The 23,580-nt window shown below is 45.4% G+C and overlaps 1 protein-coding gene across 2 annotated transcripts in view; it reads left to right on the top strand.

The window, feature by feature from the left end:
- The window catches only part of DOCK1 (dedicator of cytokinesis 1), a 453,094-nt gene that overhangs the window by 102,864 nt on the left and 326,650 nt on the right, over window positions 1-23,580 (top strand). For both annotated transcript variants that reach the window (XM_081074113.1, XM_081074112.1), the window contains exons 20-23: window positions 99-188; window positions 519-619; window positions 5,664-5,798; window positions 11,608-11,716. In XM_081074113.1, coding sequence (XP_080930239.1) covers window positions 99-188; window positions 519-619; window positions 5,664-5,798; window positions 11,608-11,716 — 435 coding nt within the window. The remainder of the gene's footprint in view (window positions 1-98; window positions 189-518; window positions 620-5,663; window positions 5,799-11,607; window positions 11,717-23,580) is intronic.

Here is a 23,580-nt window from a genome sequence, read left to right as displayed (position 1 = left end):
CGTTAATAGCTGCCGAGGTGCCCTTTGAGAAAGGTGGGTATCCAGGGGGGGGCAGCTGGGTGGCCTCACCCCGTCTGCTGGCCCTTGTGTCTCTGCAGTTCCTCCAGGACACGTTGGATGCCCTATTCAACATCATGATGGAGAACTCCGAGAGCGAGACTTTCGATACCTTGGTGTTCGATGCTCTGGTGAGAGGCCTCCTCTGTTTCTCCGCTCACGTATTAACACTTTTAACACGTATGCACTTTTATGCTGCAGTGTGTGGAGCTGGGGGAGGGGATCCGCCGCGGCAGCCTTGAAAGCTGGTCAGGTGGACATCCAGTCAAAGCCGACAAACTGAGAGCTAGAAAGCTTCTGCCCATAACACATAGTTAGGCAAGTGTGGTTTGTGGGGTGAAGAGAGGCAAGCTGGCCGACCCACTTCCCCTACAGTTTGTTGGCTCACACTGTACACATGACTCAGATGAAGAGTCCAAAAGAGTTTGCGTTATTTGCTAATGAAAATATTAATTTAACAGGTATTTATCATCGGACTCATCGCTGACAGAAAATTTCAGCATTTTAATCCTGTTTTGGAAACCTATATTAAGAAACACTTTAGTGCAACGCTAGCTTACACGTAAGTTCTCTCTGGTTGTTTCAAAACCAGTACTTTCTTTTTTCTTGTGTTTGTTAGTAAGAGTCTTTTTTCATATACTTTTGTCTGTGATTGTACTTTCTCCTCCTCAAAACTCTGAATTTCCTGGGATAATATTTTATTATTGTTTCCCTCTTAACAGTCCTAAAAATCTTGTCGAAAGAGACATGTGGTAAATTATCATAACATTTTGGAGTAAATTCTTGCTCTCCTCCATACCTTCCATTTGTCTTTGAAATTGTTAGTTTATGTTCAATGAAACAGATAGATGGGTGCAGGGCAGGGGTGCTGCCACTCTATAGCTTCCCAAAGAGCATTTGATGAATGGACAAATGGATGTGTTCTTATTTTGAGGTTGTTATTTGTTTAGTGTGAATAAAATTCAGTGCGGTATCTTTCATTATATCTTTTTGCTCTTTAAAGAATGCCTTTCCTTTTGTTCTAGAAGCCTTGGTGGTAAATAACTTGGGTTCCAGTGGTAAATAACGTGGGTTCTTAGTGCCCACCCAGCTACTCCCAGCCCATCCCACGTCCCCATGTGTCCCTCTGTGTCCCACTGGGTGTGTGACGCCAGAGCCTCAGAGGCTGCTCACCTCTGTTGAGGGGCACAATTCTGTGGCCCAGCTCCCTGGGCTTATACGACAGCTCTGTCACTTCCACCTTTAAGGCACTTAAGCTCTGGATTTCAGTCTGTCTTCTGTAAACTGGGCACGATTGTAGGTTTGTTGAGGATTTTCATGAGTTGTATGTCGACTGCTTGGCATGATCCCTGGCACTTGGAAAGCACGAGGCAATTGTTAGGAGCTCATTATTCTCAGAATCATTATAGTGAGTTACTCTGTCTCTCACAGTGGGGTTTATTGACATTTATACACACTTTCAGTTGTGCAAGTTGCAATGAAAAGATTTAAATATTTTTTTTTAAATTAAAGTATAGTCGACAAGCCATCTTACATTAGTTTCAGGTATATGCCCTAGCGATCGGATACAATTTCTTGAAGGACATCCACATAGAATCCTTAGAACCGATTCTCTTCGGGGCCATTAAATTGGATCACAGCTCCCATCTGCGCCTTGTCTCTGCCTGTGTGCAGCCACAAGCTCAAGGTCAGAGGTCTGGCGCCGGCAGCCCTGCTCCCGGATGTTTTCATGTCTGCCCTGGGTACCGTACTGTTCTGTGCCGGGCAGTGGAGCCCCGCATGCGCAGGGAGCTGCGATGTCCTCAGGCACACAGAGCAAGCTTGGACGGGTCTTATCTTACTTGTGAACAAATGTTTGTTTAAAGCAGTTTGTTATCTCAGTGGAGATGCCCAGTTTGTCCCGACTTCAGACAGTTCCTTACAGACTGTGAGGGGAGGTCAGAGCAGGTGGCACCATCTTGCGATGGCAAGCAAAACAGAACCCCAGCCGGCTGCTGGAAGTGGCCTGCAGACGGCTCTCACTGCGGCAGGATCCGAGTAGGTGTTACTGTCTCAGTTCTGCTGCTTTATTGAAAGGTGGCCAAACAACTCTTCTCACATTAGATTTTGTACGTTAATTTCAGAAAATCAGAACGATGAATCAGCTTGCCACACTGCATTCCAGATGCTTCTGTTGGCATTGCCCCTTACGTGCCTTTGGGGAAAGAATAATGTACTTATTCTCAGAAGCAGCAAAATGGAAATCAGAGCGTGTTTGCAAGTTACTCAATGGGAGAAGCAGAAAGTACCATTTTACCTTTCAGCTGCGAGGGGATGGAGCTGAGAGTCAGTGTCCTCTCATTCAGTCTCTGTAACCTGCTGAAAAGGAAATTGTCATTCTGGAAAAAAGTATTCTTACCGTGGTTTGATAAATGAACACCGCCAAGTGTTTCCTCAGAAATTTGCATCTGAGTATTTACATTTGGAAAAACCAAAGAGATAACAGATTCACACAGTTTTAACCAAATCATGGGAGGTTGTCTGCACTGACAAAGTGCTCATAGTGTTTATTCTCTGAGCCTGGGAGGTTCTGGTGCTAAGTGTAATAGTAATATCCCAGAGAGCTGCCCTCCCCCCACCTCTCCTGCCCCCCTCCGCCCCCGCCCCGAAACCTTGGCAGCATGGACTTGCGTTAGACCCTTGTCCTGCTACTTTCTTTGTTTCTTTCCTTTGATATACACTGAGATCTTTAGCCTTTCTTCACCAAGAACTCCAAGAGAAGAAATTAAAGGAGACTCCAGGCAATGGGCATTATTTCTTAGGGCTCCAGCGTTCCCAGATAGCTCCCCTGTGGAGGTAGGAATCCATGGGAGCTGGAGTCCTATCAGAGTGACCACAGCTGGCCCGGGTGACAAGGGAGGGAAGCATCGCCTCTGGGGACCATTCTCCTAGAAAACTAGCAGACTTTCTGTCCACGTATCTGTCTTTCCCGGAGCTGCTTCAGGTTCCCTCCCCTTCACTGATGCTCCATGTGGCCTGGATAATGAGATAGAGAAGGTTCCCCTCGCTGTAGGATGGTCTACTGGACCACCACTGTTTTAGTAGCTTTGTGCTTTTATTGTTAGAGCTCAGTAATGCAGAAAATGCATTGGACAAAATTGAACATCCATTTATGATACAACTTCTCAGCAAACTAGAAATAGAGAGCCACTTCTTTATCTGACAAAGGACATCTCAGAAAATGTACAGCTAACCTAAGACTTAAGGCTGAAACATTGAAAGCCTTTCCCCTAAGTCTGGGAATAAGGCGAACATCTCTCTTCTCACCACATGTGTTTATTACTGGAAGTAGTGCAGTAAAGCAGGAAAAAAATAATAAAAAAGTATATCAATTGGATAGAAAGAAGTAAAGCGGTCTTTACTTTCACATAATGTGATTCTGTACTTGCAAAACAGTAAGGAATCTATTTTTAAAAAGCCTCCCTCTCAAAAAAACTGCTAGAACTAGTAAATAAACAGGAAAGTTTAGATCCAAAGCTTATGTAGAGAAATCAAGAGACATATACCATGCTCCTGGATCGAAAGATAAAATCCTGCCCAAATGTCCGTTTTCCCAAAATTCATCTATAGTTCAACATGATCCTGGTCAAAAACCCAGCATGCTTTTGTGAAAAAAATTAGCCTATTTGAAAACTTAAATAGAAACGCAACCTGTCTAGAGGAGGCTAATTTTTCAGAACAAGAAACTGATTTTAAGACTGTCGTGCAAAGCTGCATAAGCCAGGACAGTGTCACAGAGACGGACAAAGAGGCGAATAGAAGAGACGTCAGCTACAGACTGGTCCCCACCACACCTGCTGCTCTGAAAACGCTGTTTTCCTTTAAAAAACAAAGAAACCTCATAGCTGGCCGTTTTCCCATGGTGGTCATGATGCAGCGCCTCTCCTTCTGGCCCTCACAGTTTGTTGAAAAGCTGTGCAATGTGCCATTGTAAGGATGTAGCGTCGTTCTGTCATCCGTCCTCAAAGGATGGACGTGCGTGTAGTTTTACAATTGTAGACATTGCTGCAGTAAACAGCCTTTAGTATTTATAAGTGTTTCTGTAGAATAAATTACAAGTAGAACTGCTGGTGTGTAAAGATTTGAAGATTTTTAATTGTTGTAGAGATTACCAGTTTATTGCCCCAAACTTGCTGTGTCAGTTATGACACTAGCCGGGCCCAGCTTCCCCACATCTCATCCGACCACCTTAATTTTCAGTCTTTTCTATTTGTTTGAGTATATATGGGACAGTCTATTTTACTTCGTGTTATTTTACTTTGTATGTATTTATTTATTACTGAAGCTGATTTTTAAATATGATTCTTTTTCTGTGATACACCTGGATATGGCCTCTTGGAGTCTTTTTTTTTTTTTTTTTAATTAACCTTCTTACATACTCTGAAGCTTTGAGCAGATTTACTACCACTTCAACTTTCTGGTTATTTGAATTACAGAAAAATAGAAAAATCTTAATTCTTTTGCTTTTATTTTAACAAGTATTTCTTTAAACTACCTATGAATTAAGCACTTAATATAATTGATATGCTATGAATTAAACTCAAAGTTCCAGTATGTACTTAATTTATACCACGTTCTATAATTACTTAGGTAAAGGTGTGGAAAATTTAAAAATAATTCTGACCAATTTTGGTATATGATAAACTATGTAAATTTCTGTTATGTTTTCTTGTTAGAGAGTTAATTGTTTTTAGATCACAATTTATAAAAAATAGACTCTAAGAGAAGTATAGTCATTATGCTGTTATAACTAAGTGTTTTTGTGTAATCTTAGAAAATGCAAAAAAAATTACAAATCTTTTTATGTATTTACCCATGTTATTCTCATATATTGTTCATCATCTTTTATATAAAGTTTCTTAGAAAACTCATAGAAACTAAGAATGTTTCCTGAAGATTTGAAAAATTGGTTCTAAATTTTTTTTTTTTTTGAGTGTAAGAACTCTAGTCTTAGAGGAAGAAGTAAAATGAATAGAGGTGGCTGAGATGGTTTTTGATAACAAATACTCTTTCATATAATGACTTTTTGTATTTTGGTAAAATACATACGTAACATAAAATTTAACGTTTAAATCAGTATACACTTGCAGTATTAGAGATTCAAGTCTTGTGCAACGGTCATCTAGTTCCAGACTGTATTCGGTATAATGCCGTTTTGCAAAGATTTTTTATGCTTCTCTTGGGCTGTAGAGAAAGTCCCTTTGACCTTTTTATTTGACATCGGGACGCTGGCCTACCTATCTAAGCCTGGCTGCTTCATCTGTGATTAGGGATAAGACCCATGACTTGCCTTGCAGCCTTATTGTGGGGATTAAAAACAACGCATTGAAAAGCTTAGAAAAACCTCAAGAACTTAGTAAGTGCTTGTTAAACGCACAGATCCCGCTCCTCTGAGAGTTATTTTTATGGGTCGCTTTTAGTTTTTTCAGAATGCATTTTACCAATGGGGATATGGTGATAAGTGTGGATCAAAATACAGATAACCCACTTGTGTAGTTCTGTCCCAGTTAAGGATCGAGGTGTTGTCATTTTCTGACCGTATTAATTTGTGTTTCCGTTATGAACAGGAAGCTGACAAAAGTGTTGCGGAACTACGTGGACAATGCCGAGAAGCCGGCCATCAGTGAGCAGCTGTACAAAGCCATGAAAGCGCTGGAGTACATCTTCAAGTTTATCGTGCGCTCCCGGGTCCTGTTCAATCAGTAGGTGTCACCTGGGCTGGCTCTCCAAGCTGCTTTTAGGAAATCCTTTCCTTCCTTCCTTTCTCTTCTTCTTTACCCTTCCTCTTTCCCTTTTGCTTTCTGTTTCTGTCCTTTCCTTGTTTTCTAGCATGACAGAGCAGCAATAGATAGCAGTAGTGGTGTGGGCCTGGCCCGTCTCACTGTAACTGGCCCCCACTTCTCCCCGGAACAGTGGATGTAAGCCCTCAGGGGCCAGCCCTCTTCCTGAGTCAGACACGTGTATGTGGGAGGAAACCATTGTCTGCTGAAAGTTATCTAGAGTGCTTCAAATGTAGGGCAGGGTGTATACCAAGGGTTCTGCTGTCCTTTTCTGTATGTCTTTACATAGAAAAAAGCTCCAAAAGAACAAACATTCAGACAAACAAGCCACAAACCACGGAAAGGGAAACCAGGTGAAATGGCCTCACTTGGGAAGACTGTAGGGCTTCCTGTGTCTTTCTCCTTCAACCACAATCATGTTTTGTTTCCAGAGAGATATCCCCACATCGGAACAGCCATGTTGAATGGACACTGTGGTTGTAGCTCTGTGATGCACTCTGGGTCAGTTTATGAACTGTTTGTGAACATGTATTAGCACGAAGTACTAGTGTATTGATGATCTCATTCGATATCGGCAGATAAAGAGCTGTGCTCAAATAAGTTTCAGTCGTCCCACGATATTTAATTCTGAACGAAGAGATGTGAAAAGAAGATAGATTGCGTGTGAGAAGTTGAAGTTGACTCACGCCGCTTGTTTCTGTTGGGCGACGGGTGGCTTTGGGTGGCGTACTGTGAGTTGTGTTGGTAATTGGAGGGTGATGTTCTTGTGAGTTCTAAATACAGAGATAGAGTTCCTGAGCCCGCACCCCTCAGAATTAGACAGCACATGTCACCTTTTAAAAGCACAGCACTCTGGAAGCATAGTGGTGAAAACCGGGAAACTGAGAATTGGATCTGTGTGGACCCAAATCAGTACCTTCCTGTTTCCTCTTCACTTGGTCTGAAGCAGCCGTCTTCTCCAGAAGGGCCAAGGGGAAAGGGACGGTCTTCATAACCCAGTCTAGAGGGAACCATGGTGCAGGCAGCAGGGAGGGAAAGGTGAAGGATAATGAATGGGCTCTGCCAGTTACTCTCCTTACGAAGACCTTTCCCCGGTCCCTACAAAGTGATGTGTGCTTTAATCTCACTGGCCAGAAGTATGTCACGTGAGCTCCTTAGATGGAAAGGAAGTTGGAAAGGGTGTTTCGATGGGCCTGTTGTTGCTTTCAACAAATCAGAGCTCTTTTAGTAACATAGTGAGAGAGAGCTACAGAGAGGTCTGGCGGTCAGCATTCCGTTCCTCATACTTGTGACCCAGCGTTTGTGCTTCCTGACGGCTTGGAATATCACTAACCTATTCTGGGTCGCGAAATCCTCCTTAATTAGCCTCCTCAGCGTCTCTCTTCCCCGTGAGTTTGGGGGTCAGTCTCAGAGACTCCTGGCATCGGTGTCTCTGGCTTTAAATCAGTGGAGCCCTAAGTGACCCACAGGCGTGACTCGGTCCTACCAGGTTGTGCAGGAACGGGGCGAGCTGCCCCGCAGACCCTTGTCCGGGCCTGGGAAGGGCTTTGTGGTTGCCGTGCTAAGGAATGCCTTTGTTCTGCTGCTTGGCATGCCCGCGCTGTTGGCATGGACCGTCTGTCCTGGACTAGCCTTCGTCCTGAGGTGGCTCTAGCAGGAGCCGGGCCTGACCCCAGGCTGAGGTTCTTGGCTGGATGGCTTGTTTGTCAAACGAGCTGCAACTGTCCAGGACACGAAGTGCAGAGAGTCAGAGCCTAGAAGCAGCAATTGTCAGAAGGCAGCACGGCTTCCTCATTCTTCCGAAGCCCTTGTCTGGGCCTGCCTGCCGCACCTGACCAGATACTGTGGTGATTCTGGGGATTTGGTTGGTCAGAGTCCTCCCTCCCTTCCTCTCTCCCTCTCTCCTTCCCTGGTTCCTTCCCCCTGCCCCCCCACTCCCGCCCCCTTTCTTCCTCTCCAACAAGTACTTTATGAACTTTGGAGCCCTGACTCAATCCCAGAGTTAAGGTTCATTTCTTGCCCTTATTTATTTGTTTTATTCTCTAAGTGTTTCCTAACTGTGTATCTCGGCTGCCTTCTACAATTCCTGAGTGTGGGGAAGGACATACGTTCCTTTCAAATCCGAGAGCCCAGCGATAGCCGTGCTGTCTGGCGATGATAATATTCTTAAATTTAAATCTGTAGTCTGAAACGGCCGAGGTGTTTTAGTATCTTAGAGATTCTATGGTCGGAAACAAACCATGACCTTAAAATCATGGATAAGAGTGAGGTCTGCTTCTCCTGCTCAGCCCCCCTCCCTGCTACCTGACGCATCTCAGTAGTTCTGCATCTGTGAGAGCAAAGGTGTTAGTTTTAGACGAAATAATATTCCTAGTTTGCTTAGGCTGCTTAAAGAAAAAGCAGCCCTGTGTCCCACACAGAGGTCTAGGATGTTTGATCCTAACTCGCCCTAAGCAGGTCTCATCGGGTATTTTTAGAGGTGAGGGAGAGAACTCGATAGGCTTCTCATCATCTTAGCTGTAACACATTTACTCCATTGGGAGAAAAACAACTGTGCTCACAGCTAGAATTGACAGGTGTGGTTTTCGTTTTGCAGTTGGAAGAAACTTTTGAGATCTTTTTTTCCTTCTTCTTCTTTCAAAATGGTCTGCTGTATTTTCATATAACGTAGTAGCTTTGTAAAATGCCAGGATAATGGAGGGTGATTATTCTTGCCGAGAACAAAGAGGGAAAGCTTTGGAGATGAAGATATTGAAGCTTACCATTGTTGTCGCACTATTTTTCTCACTATGCAAATTCCTACCTTTTGTTTTGTTTAGGAGGCTCCTTTTGTTTTGAAATGAGAAATGAAGGTTTACACCTCTGACCCAAAGACATTTGGGTCTTGGGGAACCGCGAAAAGATGCCTGATGATAGTCAGGGGCACTTCTCCGCTGGTTTTTGTGTGTCTGTGTTTTCTGTGTGGGCGTATCACATTGACTAGAAAGCCAACCAGCAGATGCATTCTACACGAGACCTTCTGAATCCAGTTATTACGCTACTTATTGCTGTGTTCCTCTTCTGTCTGTCAGGTGCTTTGTGGAGCTTTTGCCTGTCATCTGGGTGTCAGCTTTGTGAGTAATTATTGATCAGGAATAAGTGGTTGCAGACCTGTCTTTTTGCTATTATTTCCTGGGTAACGAAAAGAGAATGTAGTTTATAGACAAAGATCCTGTCATTCCTTGTTAATGAATATGTATAACATTTAAGTAGAGCAAGGAATGGTAACTAGGTTTTCTTCATCTATTTATCTACTGATATCCCTCTGGCTTCTTCCCTCTCTTTCCTTGTTCCACCTCAAGGTGGCTCAGACAAGATGCTCTTCCTGCTTTACTTGATAAAACTAAGGGGAGACGCTAGAGACCTCCCTTTCATTACCGAAAAATGCTTCAAATGCCTTATTTCATCTTTGTTTTTGAAGGCTATTTTCACTTAATATACATTTCTAGATTGGCAGTTATTCTCCTCCTCCAGATGTTATCCTGCTCTTTTAGTTTCCGTCATTTCTGGTGAGAAATCTGTGCTCAGACTTATTGTGGCGTCTTTGAAGGTGATGGTGTTTTTCTTATTTTCCTAGCGGCTTTTGCAATTTCTCTCGCTGTGGTTGTTAGCAGTTTTACTATGGATTGCATAGGGATACTTCCATTTTTGTTTATCCTACGTTGGATTTTCAGAGCTTCTTGAATTTTTGGATTGATGTCTTTTATTAATTCTGGAAACTCCATGGCCATTATCCATTCTAATGTTGCATGTATTCCATCGTATTTCTCCTTTTCTTCTGTCAATGCAATTACGTGTATATTAGTTCTCTTCATTGTTTGTATCTCTAACACTGGCTCCATGGTTTTCATCTTTTTGCTTATTTATTTTCCTTTCAGTCCTCCATTTCAGTAATTCTGTCTTTTTCTGTGTCTAATCTAAATTTAATCCATATAATGAATTCTTGATTGCAGATACTATATGTGATTTAGTTTTAGAATTTTCATTTGATTCTTTCCTGTGGATTCATTTCTGTACTAAAATTCTTCATCTTAACTTTGGTTTTTGCCCTCTCTCTGTTTTTCATATTTTTATCTATTTCTTCATGTTTTTCTCTTTATTTTAAAGGATAATAATTATAGGTATTTTGACACTCTTGTTAGCTAACTCTTGATAGCTAACTACAACATCTTGATCACCTTTGAAACTGTTTGTCTTGTCTTTGTTTCTTCTTTGATTTGGCCATTGGTCTGTTCTTTCACTGTGTTTAGTCGTATGCAGGGCTGCGTTATGTGAAAGTGGAAAAGCTCCAGATGGTATGACCTTCTTTCAGAGACAATTCATTCTTTCCCCTTCTTGGCAGCCAACGTGGACAACCGCCTTTCTCTACAGTGACTGCCCTGAGTAAAGGCTGCGTGTAGCCTTGGGAAGCCTCAGTTTATATTTGTTTGCTCCTGGTTCTCCAGGGTTTTCAACTTAGAGTCTATTGTGTAAGCTGAGGCCCTCTCCCTGGCCTTTTCCAAGCTCTTTGCATTATCATGGAGACTGATGAAAACCCTCCTGCTTTAGAGAGGTTTTCATTTCTCTTTTTAGTCTCCTGACTCATCTAGTTGTAGGAATTGGCGGTTATCCTGAGGGGGGAGAATGACTGCATGCTTGAAGCCTTTCGAGTGTTTGCACCAGTGTCTGCCAAATGCTGTTGCATGTCACCTCCAAGCAGACGTTCCTGACTCCATAATTTGAATTGTTCGGTACGCTGTTTAGGCCAAGTCCTATGTGAATACCCTTTACAAAACAGATACGCTAGGTTGCAATTTCCCGTCTTAGACAGGACGTGTTGCTGTACAGTGGAACTCAAATGACTTCCTCCAGGGTAATTAATGATCACTTAGTTTACAGAATTTTCCATTGTACACAAGTTTTCAGGTATGGTATACTTGTAATTAGGCAGAAAGCCAGTCTATATTAATAAAACATCTGAGTTGCAACATTCTAAAATGCAAATACATTGCTTCTTAGTAACACAGCAACTTGAGGTAACTGCTAATAAATAATTTATAGATGAAACTTATTTATAATTAACAACATACATTTGCATACATGTAACCAATGCATGACTTTCTTATTATTCATTTATTTAGCATGTTCCCCTTCTTGAAGGTTTTCCTGCCAGGACCAATTCTGTGATGAATGAATTTGATTACCACCATTACTCTGAACGGATGTAATTATGAGTTTACTATTATGTCATTTCCAAATGGTTATAAGATTATGTTAAATTTAGGCTATTTAGTGTCTCTGTCAATTATGTGACCTTACGTGTTCTGGCAGGAAAAACACCAAAATATTAATGGTGTACTCTCTCTGGGGTGGAATTGAAGCTGAATTTCTCCATCCTTCCTTCTTTTCTTCCTGCCTCCCTGTTTCCTTTTCTTTCCTTACTTTTCTGTGTATGGAATGTACTATGTCACAGTGGAGACAATACACCCGACGGTTAAACTTTAGCTTCTTTCATGTGAAGGCATGACCCCAGAGCTGAGTGGTCCCTAAAAACCTGATTTCCAAACCCCTCCCATGTTTTCGTGGATGCTGGAAACGTCCACCGACATTACAACTCATCAGCCAGACAATACCTCAAATAGCTGTAGCTGCAGGAGCAGAAAGTGGCGAGGTGCTGTCTGCCGGGCCCACAGTTTCCTGTGTTCCTCTGCAGACTGTACGAGAACAAGGGAGAGGCCGACTTCATGGGATCCTTGCTGCAGCTGTTCCAGTCCATCAGCGACATGATGACCAGCGTGTCAGACCAGACGGTCCGGGTGAAGGTAGGCCCTGGTTTCCCGGCACCGGCCATGGTCAAGGCCGCCTGTGAGATGCAGGACTGCCCTGGGGGCTGAGAGAAGTGGGCTCCCCATCCTGCGATGCCTGAACTTGAGCAGAAGGCCCACAATTGGCTTTGGCAGTGAACGCGCTCATGCTCCGCATGTAAGCGAGTTGCTTTCTCTGTCCTCTGTAGGTGCTCTGCAATCCTGTCATTGCTATGTCTTCCCTCCTCTGCAAGGAGAGGCTCTGAATTTACCTGATGTAAATAGGGGGCAGCTGAGGAGAACAATGCTGTGGGTATTTAGTATCTGAGCAGATGTGGGAGTCTGGGGCGTCGCTGCCCCAGGCATCAGCCGGGCCTCAGTCTGTGCCGAGCAAATGGTGTCACATCCTCGTCCTTTCGTGCACCTTCTGCCTGCAGCAGAGCCAGGGGTCCAGGCTCCTACTCTTCTCACCATCCAGATTGCCTGTTCTCAGCCTGTTGCCCATCAGAAGAAAGGTGCCTTCATCTGCATGGGGTCTGAGTGTTCTTCATACCGTCCTGGTGTGGGGGTGCCAGCGGCCCACAGAGCAGCCCCAGGACCCGCACGCTCAGGCGTGCCTGTTCTGGTGGTTTCTGTGGGGCTGACTTATTGCAGAAGGAGCTGTGCAATTTGCAGTTTGCTACCTCTGCTAATTCCTTCCAGGAGAAGAATCTTCCAAATGATTAGCTGGGAGCTTTCACTCGGCTGCTCACTGTAGCCACCTCTGTTCTTACTTCCTTTTTAATGTTCTTTTAGTGTATACTTTCAGAAAACATCTTTATGGCTATTGTCTTAAGAATCTTGTGGGGATGTGATTCCCCAGCTTTAATGCTTATCCTTTGATCTGGAATGAAGACGCCTCTCTGCTCAGATGCGTCTCAGGGTTGCTGTGACCAGAGAAGCAGCGTAACTAAATATGAATCAAGTCCTCACGTCCCTTTCACCTCCAAGGTGTTGGAGCTGCCTGGCAGAGCTGTTGGGTTCTTCAGTATAATTTCCCGTTCTTTATAGGAATGTGTTGTAAAAACCTGGTGCTCTTTAGGCAGTAGCTATGTGGTAGGCATATTATCGTTTTAGGTGAACTATTTTGGGAACGCGATATTGCCTCAAGCTCCCTTATTGTTCTAAGGTTAAAATTAGCAATGTGTTCTGGACAGTTACTACCAAATCCTGTGACATTTTAGGGAAACGGACGGGGGAAGTGTAAGAATAGATAAAAATTACAGGAAGTTTGGAGCCCAGAAGTAGCTGGATTCTAAATATGGTCTTACGGTACTAAATTTGATCGGGCCTGGCTTCTGTCTGCCTCCTCCCCCTGATGTCAGATCCCTTAGTGACTGGAGACTTGGGTGGTTTATTGTCAGACACGAGTGAATTCAGTGACGTCCGTGCCTCGATGTGAGCCTTCCATCTGCAAGACAGGTGACTTCATTTTATTTGCAATGTCGCCTCCTTGCTGCTAATTTTGTATTTTGTTTTTTCACAGTAAGTAAGTGTTCTCTCCGCATCTGAGCTTCCAGGATGCCATCATGAGACCCTGGTTTTTGTGTTGCTTTAACTCTTTAAGTTCTGCTCTGTTGAAATGGAACACGATTGTGAATCAGCTTACATGAAGCACGTGTGCAAAGACTGGCCTTTCTTCGGGCTTACACGTTGCTTCCCCAAGCGTGGCCCTTGCTAGCAATTTTGATTTTCGAGATGATCTGTACACACCATTCATGACTAGGAGGCCAGAAGGTTCTGGTGCCTTCTTGGTGGTGTTGGGGGTGGCGTGGGGGGGTGGGGGTGGGGGGTAGAGGTGGCTGCTGTGTCCCAGAGAGCCCTCACCCTACAGTCACCTTCTCAGAACAGATGCCACGACCCACGTCCCCCTTGCAGGGTGGAGCCAGCCACCGCAGTTTACGCCTCAAAGAAGGACAAGGCAAGAGGAGTTTCAGATCAGGTCACAACGAGAGTTTGCAGCACTGTGGCTTTCCCTGTGACTTACAACATTTCGTTTAAGTGAGCAAACACACCAATGGGAGACTGAGTGCTTGGGTAGTTGTTGTTTGTTTTGACGGGGGGGGGGGGGGGCGCTGCAGGGCCTAGTTGGCAGTGCTGTCATTCTCGCCTCTGCCCGGTCCTCGGGTCGCCTCCCTTCTAGACTCTGGCTCTGGGCGTCTGGGTCTTTCTGGAAACAGACTCCCCACCCTGCTGCTTTCCTGTCCCAGCTTCCTACTCCCAACCTCAGAGCTGCCACCAAATTCTTAAAAGCATTTTTTTTATTATGGTAAATAACATGAAAATGGACTGTCTGAACCATTTTAAGTGCACAGACCAGTGGCATTAAATCCATTCACATTGGTGTGTGACTGTCCTCACCATCCACCTCAGAACTTGTCATCCATCCAAGCTGCAAGTCTGTGCCCATTAAATGCTAATTCCCCACCCTCTTCCTCCTAGCGCCGGGCACCCACCATCTGACTGTGTTTATGAATTCACCCCTTCTGGGGTCGTCATATAAATGGAGTCATACGGCATTTATACTTTTGCGATTGCCTTGATTCACTTGTCTAACGCCTCCAAGGTTCACCATGTAGCAGCCTGTGTCAGGACTTTCTCCCTTTTTCAGACCGATTAGCGTTCCATCGTGTGCTGTAACATGCACGGGCGTTGGGGGTGTTTCCACCTTGGGGCTCTTGTGAATAATGCTGCTATGAACATTTGTCTATAAATAATGTTTGAGTCCTTGCTTTTACTTCCTTTGGGTGTACACCAGAAGTGGCATTACCAGCTCAGATGGTAAGATTCTGTGTTTCATCTTTTGAGGAATTACTATACTATTTTCCACAGCAACTGTACCATTTTACTAAAAAAAATTGTTTTTAAAATTCCTTGTCCAGTTTACCTTAGCAGCTATTTCTGGCAGCTTCTCAAGCTTGAGGCTTATCGCCCACCCCACTTCACCTTTAGCAAATGATACTGGTCTGTCTGCTTTACTGAAAGGATCCTCTGAGATCTGTCCCACATCACCTTTTCTTTCTCTCTTCTGTCTGGAGAGAAGTCCATCTTACATCCTTGAACTACCCTTCCACCTGCGCTCCGGTCTTACCCACCCCTCCCTCTCGGGTCCCGAGTAACACTTCTTTCTTGTCCGTCTGGGATTCTGGCTTCACATCAGATGGTCCCCCTCACTTTGCCTACCCCCAGGCCCAGACCTTCTCAGCACTCGTGAAATACTATGGGGATGCTTCTTTGCCATTGTGCTGTTCTCTGCCTTCCACACCTCGTCACAAGGCCCTTGTGCCTGCCACCAGTGCCCTTTGGTCCTCGTCTCTGCTGGACCCCGTGTGATCACTGCCTGGCTCTCCCCCGAATGATTCAATGGAACCACAGGCGTGGCTTCTCCAGAGCCACACTTAGTCTTTCTCTTCTTGCCTTCTCTTCCCTTCGCTCACCTTGGCCATGAGGTCCTGTGAGTGCGGGTCCTCAGCTACTCCCGCTGAAGTTAACGCAGACCATCACCTCCACTCCCTACACCCGCAGTGGGGGGCCTGCCCTTTCTTCTCTCCTGACTTGATTTCACTGTTTTCGTAAAACTCGCATGTGGTGCGCGCCTTCTTTTTCTCAGAAAGCGGTGACGTTCTTCAGGTGCCTGGACAAGTAGGTCAAATTCCGGTTCAGAAATTTTCATTGTGACCTAGACAACTCTCATCACCTGTAGTTCTTAGAGACACAAGTAGAAGACCTTCCCCAGGGAACACAAAGTCCTGGATGTTGGCAAGCATCCTGAAAATCACTTCCCCAAACCAATGGTTGATAGAAAGGGTGTGAGCTCCAAGTGCTAGAATAGCAAAAACTGATATTTACTAATCGCTTACTGGTTTAACTACTTTATCAACTTATTTTGATCCTTACAATAACCCTATTAAATAGGTTCTGTCATTGGTTTCAGAGGAGGACTCCTAGAGATAGTCATTAACTTGCCCAACGCCACACACGTGGGATCGGTCAGAGTGATGATTGCAGCCTAGGATGGCAGGTTCCGGGACCCCACTCTTTCCCTTTCAGCTCCCCAGAGAGCTGCTAAACACGAGCCGTCCTGTGGTGATTAGGGGTGGAGCCCATGCTTACCATGCATATCGAGGGACATGATGCTTTGGGCTGCAAAGATGTAAACATCTTTCCTTGGAGAGCTTTCCATCTAAGTGGGTGTATTCCATATTCACTCGTAAAGCGATTATAACAGAAAACTTGGACGTGTGTCTGAAGTGGGAGTAAAGGGAGATGGGTGGGGCTCGTCCTGAAGGCTTCCTGGGGGTCGGGATCTTGGCGATGGCCCCACTGTTCGCAGCTGGTGGTTCTGTTTCTTGATCACTCATTACCTACAATTAGTGGTCAAGATTCGGGGCATTTGGGGCTTTGCAGTTAATCACAGGCAGAACTGTCATTGAGTTCCACGAATATTACTGGCAACTCTGGGATGATCCTGGAAAGACTGTCCTGTGACATAAGCATAGTCTGCTCTTCTATTTGGGGCTGAGAATGTCAGAGCTCTGTAGGGGGAAACTGACCATGACCCACAGTAAGAGAAAGACTCTTGGTGGGCGTGGGCGTGGGTGTGGGCGTGTTGTGTATGTGACACTAAATAATGTTTCATGAAAACGCACTTACCTTTGTTCCATGTGACACACTCTGGCATTTTCTGTTCTGTTCTAGTACCCGTTAGTCTATTCTGAACGAATATATTTCACGAAAAAAGGAAGTGCTGGTTGACAGGCACTAAATTTATTTCCCGAGTGACTAATGTGTCCCCACCCTCATTTGAAAAGCACTGTTCTTCTCACGTGCTTCACATTTCTTCCACGGACTCCCCTATTCAGTTTCGTGGGAACATAGCAGTTTTCTTCATCGTCTTGTAAAGGAGCAGTTCCCTGATGCTCTGTGAGTTTCCGTACGGGTATGTGCACCTGATTGAGGGGAAGAGCCACTGAATTTGAGGCCTCCCCCGCCCCCAGCTGAGGCTGGCACACAGATGCCTGGCACTGTCCTTCCTGGGGCTGTCCCTGGGGTGCAGGCTCCCTCGTCTGTTGCAGTTCTCACCATCTTGGGGTGCCATTTCTGTTTTGTCTTCCCTGGAAGGAACTGTGTTGGAAATAAGCTACATCAAAATCACCATCAACACAGTGTTTGCTGGCTGAGTTTTGCCCACCACGAAGCACAGCTTTCATTTCCTTAAAAATAATATCCTGACTTGAAATGAATTATACTTAGTTGCCTTGTATCTTATCCAGAATTCTTCCTTATCAGTTTTTGTTGCTTTGGGGTTATTTCTAAGTTATTATCCGGGGTCCACGTGGCCTCGCACAAATTTGTAAGATTAGAATTTCTTTTGTCCTCAGGAAAAGGTGCCTGAATGTGTTAGGGATGATGGAAATGAGGATCAGAAATAATATAATTTCCCGGCAGATGAGGAAATCAGGTTTCCCAGGTAACTTTTGACCTACGCATGGCCTCATTTACTGTAAAAGCAGCTCCCAGCTCCCCTCCCGGGCCCTGGTGTGAAATTCCCACCTCAGGTGCCAAGTTCCCGATTTCTATAAACAAAGCAGGCATTTCTTGTGTGCTTATCCCTCAGTTTTAAATGCAGTAGGAGATCTTGTTAGACAAGTGAAAATACCCCAAAGTGAATTAAGAAAAATAAGCATCACTTATCTCACTTCCCATCTTCCCTCAGGTTACATGGTTAGCATTTTGTCTTTACAATTGTATGCTTTTTCTCCGTAGGGTCATCCTATATATCTGTATGATATATAGATGTATGATAACTGTGTACGTATCTATTCACATATATATGTATGTGTATGTATATACACATACTTTTCCAACTTCCATTGTTCCACTTTTATTTTCCTACGTCCCTTAGCATTTTTGAAGGACATATTTTTTTAAGGTCACACATTACCTCATCATTGTATCATAACTTGTTTAATCAATTTGGTGTTTCAGGACATTTAGATTGTTTCTCGTTTTCATTTCCAGAGACAGTGCTCTAATAAGTCTCCTTGGCTGACCCCCTCTCTCTGGCAGAGACCTCGTTCCATCTGTTTGCCACGAGGCATCCAGATTTCCACATGTTCCGAAGTCCAGTGAAAGTTGTGACCAGCCCCGTTAGGACTTGCCCCCTGGACGAGTGCCCTCTGTGCTCCTTTCTTCTGGGCTGCGGTGTTGAATGTGATCCCCGGCCTTGGTTTTCCACTTGGCTCTTGTTGTGTCTGTTACTCCATTTCATTGCACACTTTGTGGGACTGAGTGACTTGACTGACCGTTCTGTAGCCAGATGGGGAGCTGTTGAATCCCCAGAAGCGACCTGCTTACGTATCCTGAGCTTCTCTTGGCACGGGACTGGTGGCCGCATCAGGTAAGGAGATGAAAGTTCTGCCAAATGCAACTCCATCAGCCTGGAATCGTCTGGGCCCTGAAGAAAGCAGCCAGTGAGATGGGGCCGTCATAGACCAGCACGAAGTTTAAAGAAATTGGGAGCATTTGAGCCAGAAAGGTATACTAAGAGCAAGCAATCAAAATCTTTTCTTCCTTTCTTTCTTTCTTTTTGAGGTTTGGGGGCGCTGTTGTTGATTGTGTTAATTGACCCAGGAATGCCATAGACACCAGTCAGGCCTTTGCTTTCAAGGCTTCCATCATTCATGTGGACAAGTACGAGACGTTTTGGATGGCGACCTTCAGGTTATGTTATCCGTGGCGGGGGGAGACTTGTCAAACTAGACTATCTGGCAGCTCAAGAGAAGCCGGCCGTGAAGGGAATGGCTGCAGCTGGTTGAGAATCCATCTTCAGGAGGCCAGTCCTTCTGGCAAGTTCTGCTGACCCAGGGAGGAGACGGAGGGCCCCTAGTCCAGGAGTTCAGGGACCAAGACCCTTGGAAGGGATCTTGTTCTCCTAGGACTGTTGTAACAAACTCCCTCAGTCTTAGTAGCTTCTTAGAGAAGTTTTCTCTCTCACAGTTCCTTCTGGATGCTTGGCTTGTACTCAGCTCGGGCTGCTATCACAGCACACTACAGACTGGGTGGCTTATAAACAACAGAAATTTATTTCTCATGGTTCTGGAGCCTGGAAGTTCAAGATCAGGGAGCCAGCATGCTTGGTTCTGGTGCGGACTCTCTTCTGGTTTGTAGATGGCCACCTTCCCACGTCACCCTCACTGGCAGGGAACAGACAGAAAGCACGCTTTCATGTTCCTTATAGGGGCATGACTCCTACTGCGGCCTGAGAGCCCTCGTCTAACCCTGGTCACCTCCCCGAGGCCACACCTCCTGACACCACGTTGCAGGCTTGGGCTTCAGCATGAACCCGAGGGGACCATGTTTAGTTCACAACAGTGCTCTAACACACAGCCTGTCATGTGCGTGTGCCTTTCTCTTAGGCTGCCAGCCGTCCTTGGCTTGTAGACTTCACTGCTGGCTCTGCTTCCATCTTTGCCTGCTGTCCCCCTGCGTGTCTGTCTCTCCTCTTCTTATAAGGACACTAGCCGTGCTGCCCCTAGAGCCCACTCTACTGCAGTGTGACGTCATGGAAACTGATTCCATCTTGAAAGACTCCGTTGCCATGTAAGGACGCATCATTCACCGGTGCCAGGGGGAGGACTTGAACATATCCTTTTCTGGGACACAATTCAACCTACGGTGAAAGTGGCCGTCCACGTGGAGGTCGAAGCGCCCAGGCCGATGGCTGGAGAAGGGCTAGAGAGAAGCAGGCCTGCACCAGCCAAACGCACAGGCCAGCCGGGCATGTGGGCTGGAGGCTGCAGACCCGCGCTTCTCAGACCTCAGTGTGTGCGCGAGGCATTTGGGACCAGGGGCGTTGGGGAGAGTTTGGGTTCAAGGAGGATTTAGGGAAAGAAAGCATGAGGTGGGGGAAGTTCCGGGAGTGTATTTGCTGCTTTCAGGACATGACAGGCTCAATGATGGTTAACACAGTGGGCGGCGACACAGTGGGGACTACAGGGTGAGGCTGGAGAGACAGGTCTGGGGACAGGGGGCTGGTTCAAGATTGCGGAAGCCCCCGGTGAGGACTCGGTTGATCAGAGTTGGCTTTTCAAAGTGTCATTTTGGCTGCTGTGTTAGGGTGGATGGGGCAGGCTGAGAGAGGAGGCAGTGGCGTGACAGGCTGTCATATCATCTTGGTGAGCGAGTGACCGTGGGATACCGGCTTGAGCGGTTCCCCGCCTCCGCGCCAAAGCCGTTTGGGCTGAGGATCCTTGGTGCTGGGGACTGTCTTGTGCACTGTAGGATGTTTAGCAGAAGCCCCGCCCTCTACACACCAGATGTCCCTAATGTGACAACCAGAAATGTCCCCAGCTATTACCATAGAAATGTCCTCTCGGGTGGGGGTGGGGAGCAAAATTACCCCGTTGAGAGCCCGTGGGCTGCACTGTCAGTGAAGAGTTTTGAGGATGGAAACTTGCTGGTATAATTTACTGGCTGTGGTCGTGGGTCTGACGTGGGCGGTGAGGAAGAGGAAAGGAGCGGTCCTGGTCACCTCCCAAATCTTTGACTTAAGCAACTGCAAGATGGACACCTCTTAAGAAGTGGGTGGAGAGTGTAGACCGTGTAGACATCCACGGCGGGCGTCTCCTGAGACGCTGCGTGAGCGTGGTCTCTTCCTGGGACCTGCTATTATTACAGTAACTCTGCCTCACGCCGTCTCAAGAAAACTGACCCTGTGCGGCCGCTCGGTGCTGGTACGTCCCATGTACTACCTGTTGCACACTCCGGGTCTCCTGTGCCTGTGTTTCTAACTGCATGGACCGGGCTCTCATTTTCTTGTTTCTGCTCCTTGCCTGGTGTCAACTTAGTGGTGCTGCCGGCTGATTGGCTGTCGGTGTCGGTGCAGATGTAGCGAGCACCAGTATTGGAAGCTTGGTTACATAATGCAGTGGAAATACCAAACCCAGACTCCCGTACGGTTCGGAGAGAACTCATCTGCTGCTTTTGTCCAGATGGATTGTGGAGCACGAAATAATCCTGATCCCTTCTATTTGTGCTGCACTCTCATTCCTGAAAGCCTTTTGATGCTTGTTATCTCTTGTGATCCTTCCAGCGCCACCATGGTGTCTTTGAAAAGTAATAATGAAAAAGCTTTCCAAAGGGATGGGCAGAGAACATAATCATGTAAAAGCTATGCGTTTTAGTAGCTGAGTCGTGGGTGGACACATGTATACCTCTCGTCCACAGGCTTTTCTCTGGGATCTTAAAATTGCAGCTGTCCCATGAAGCCCCCTCAGAGAGATTTCGCTCTAGGAAAGATGAGGGGGTTTCAAACAGGGTCAAAAAGAGTCTGACCAGTCTAAACAGGGTCTTCTCAAGTGAACTGAGGGAGAGAGTCTGCAAAAGCTTACGTGCATCTCACTCGAGCAGTTCACAAATGCATTTGCTGTAGGTTTTTGTAGTTTCGGTTGTATTTTGAGTTTCTGCGGATTGAAGCCGCTTTTGATTGTAAGTGGCATAAACCTCTAATAAACTAAATAAATGGAAAGATATTCCAGCTTATGGAGAAGAAGACTCAATATTGTTAAGCTGTCCGTTCTTTCCAACTTGATCTAGAGATTCAATGCCATCTAAATAAAAATCCCAGCAAGTTACTTTGGGGATATTGATAAGTGGATTCTGAAGCTTATTCAAAGAGACAGAAGACCCAGAAGAGTCGGCACAATCTGGATGGAGACCAAAGTCAGGGGACTGATGCTGCGTGATGTCCGGTCTTACCATAAAGCTACCATAATCTAATCGCATAAAACCAACTCAAATTAGCTGCCAACAGAAGGAAATAATTGATTCATGGAGTTGGGCAGTCCAAGGCTTTAGATGGGCATGACTCTTTGCAGGGGCTGAAAGGTTTCCTCACTCTTGGCTCACTTTCTTCTGTTCATTTCAAGGAAAATGGCCACCAGTAGTCAGAGGCTTGTAGTTTTCTTAGTGTTCATAATCCCAGAGGACAAGGAGTAGTCACTGTCTGTCTCTTCAAGGCCATGACAGTCCTCAGAAAGAGCCCTCCCTGACCTTCCTGTAAATTAGGGGAACCATCCCTGAAAGGAAAAGACTCTAGGAAGTTGGAAAGAGAAGTTGAGTCTAATCTTGAGTGGAGAGAGAGGGCTGGCAGCTGCTAATAGGAAGGCTGACATGACATCTGTGCACGTAGCTGAAGCTGGTGCAACTCTGTGACTTTGTGAAATGAATGTTACAGCTGTCCCCTGGCCCTGTCTGCTGGGCTGATGGAATGGGTAGTTAAAACCTTCATTTAGGACTGGTTTTCCCACCCCCGCGCCAAGCAGCCCAAGCCGGGGCCCGAGAGGAGACCAGAACTTAAGTATTTTGTACTGACACATTTGTTGGCAGGTGCTGTAGCATTTACAGCTGTGCAGAAGGAATATTTCATATGTGAGCATCGTATACTTGTGTCAAATAATTACAGAATTTCATTAAAACCATTTGGCAAAATTTTATGATGGAATTGATTATGTGGGGGTATGTACTGATGAAGTCATGGGCTTTATGTGAAGTCAGATTTCAAAAGCACTCAAGCAGCTAACATTGGGAAATCAGGGAACTGGGGAGTGGGAAAGTCACATCCAGAGATGTTTTTAGGGATTTACCCAGGAACAGAGTAGAGTGGTCCTGTGAGGGAGGCCAGCCCCTGGCTTTCCGTTCTTTAGCCCATTGCTTTTCCCATGATACCCCAAGGCAGATATTCCGTTTATACATTGCACTGCTGTTATTTGGAGTCTTGTGCCAGGCAATATAATTTTGATGAGAAGCTGAATAGCATTAGTCTCCGTGAACTGTGAATGTGACACTTTTATAATTCAAGTAGAATTATTTTTCCCTTGGGAAATCCTATACATTCAATATGGTGTATTGAATTAGGGCAGAGGGATAGGACAAAAAAAAGAAAAGGCTATAAAAGACGTATCTTATTAAAACCAGGCAGGTTTTATTCTTTCCTGTGTAACCTTTAGCTACAGTGATTGATTCTTAGAGACACTAGTTTTCTTTTAGCATAAATTGTCTCTCTCTAGTTTAATGGTGAAGGAAGAACTACAGTCCTCATTGTCTGATGAGGTAAAACATAACGGAAGTATAATTAATTTTCAAAAATAGTATCTTCATAGAATTCCAAGAAATCTGCTTTGTGACAGTCCACATTTTGTGTGGTCACACTCGAGATTTAAGCGTAAAGGTGCTACGTCTGAGAAATTAGGTGATTGTCCCGTCTATCGTTATTTTTCTTTTAAGTGATTCATTTTTTATCAAGATGGGAAAAACGCTCCTCCTCCTGCCGTTTGTCAGGCCAGTCATCTTGTGAGAGTTCTGGGTAGTTCATGACTCTGCTGATGGGTACCCATCAAAGCATCCTTCAGAGGAGTCGCTTTATACACCCATGAGCCCTGGCAAGCACCTTGCCGATTCACGTGGTCCAGCAGCTGGCCCCTTCTCCTTTCCGCTGCCTTATTTTTCCAGGTCAGTAGAGGCGACATGAGGACAAAGCACTGGCTCAGCAGTATGTAAGTTAGTTCCAAGTTAGATGATTCCTTTACTGGAATTTCCCTTTGGGTGTGTCTAGTGAGTGACTACGGGGCACTTACCCTTTCAAGTTCCCCACCTTCCTACTGCAGCCAGAGGTACCCTCGGGCCACAGGGCAGCCATCCCTGGTGGCAGCAGGCTGGGGTGGAAGCTGAGAGTTCTTTGTGATGCATTATTAAAACTTTGTCTGTCACAGAATCTTGAGCCAACAAAAACTGTAGGAGGATTATTTTTAAATGAAATTTTCATTTCTTTTCTTTGATTGCTT

Source organism: Rhinolophus hipposideros (genome assembly GCF_964194185.1).
Source record: "Rhinolophus hipposideros genome assembly, chromosome: 15".
Classification (NCBI taxonomy): Eukaryota; Metazoa; Chordata; class Mammalia; order Chiroptera; family Rhinolophidae; genus Rhinolophus; species Rhinolophus hipposideros.
This window is presented reverse-complemented; position numbering and strand designations above follow the sequence as displayed.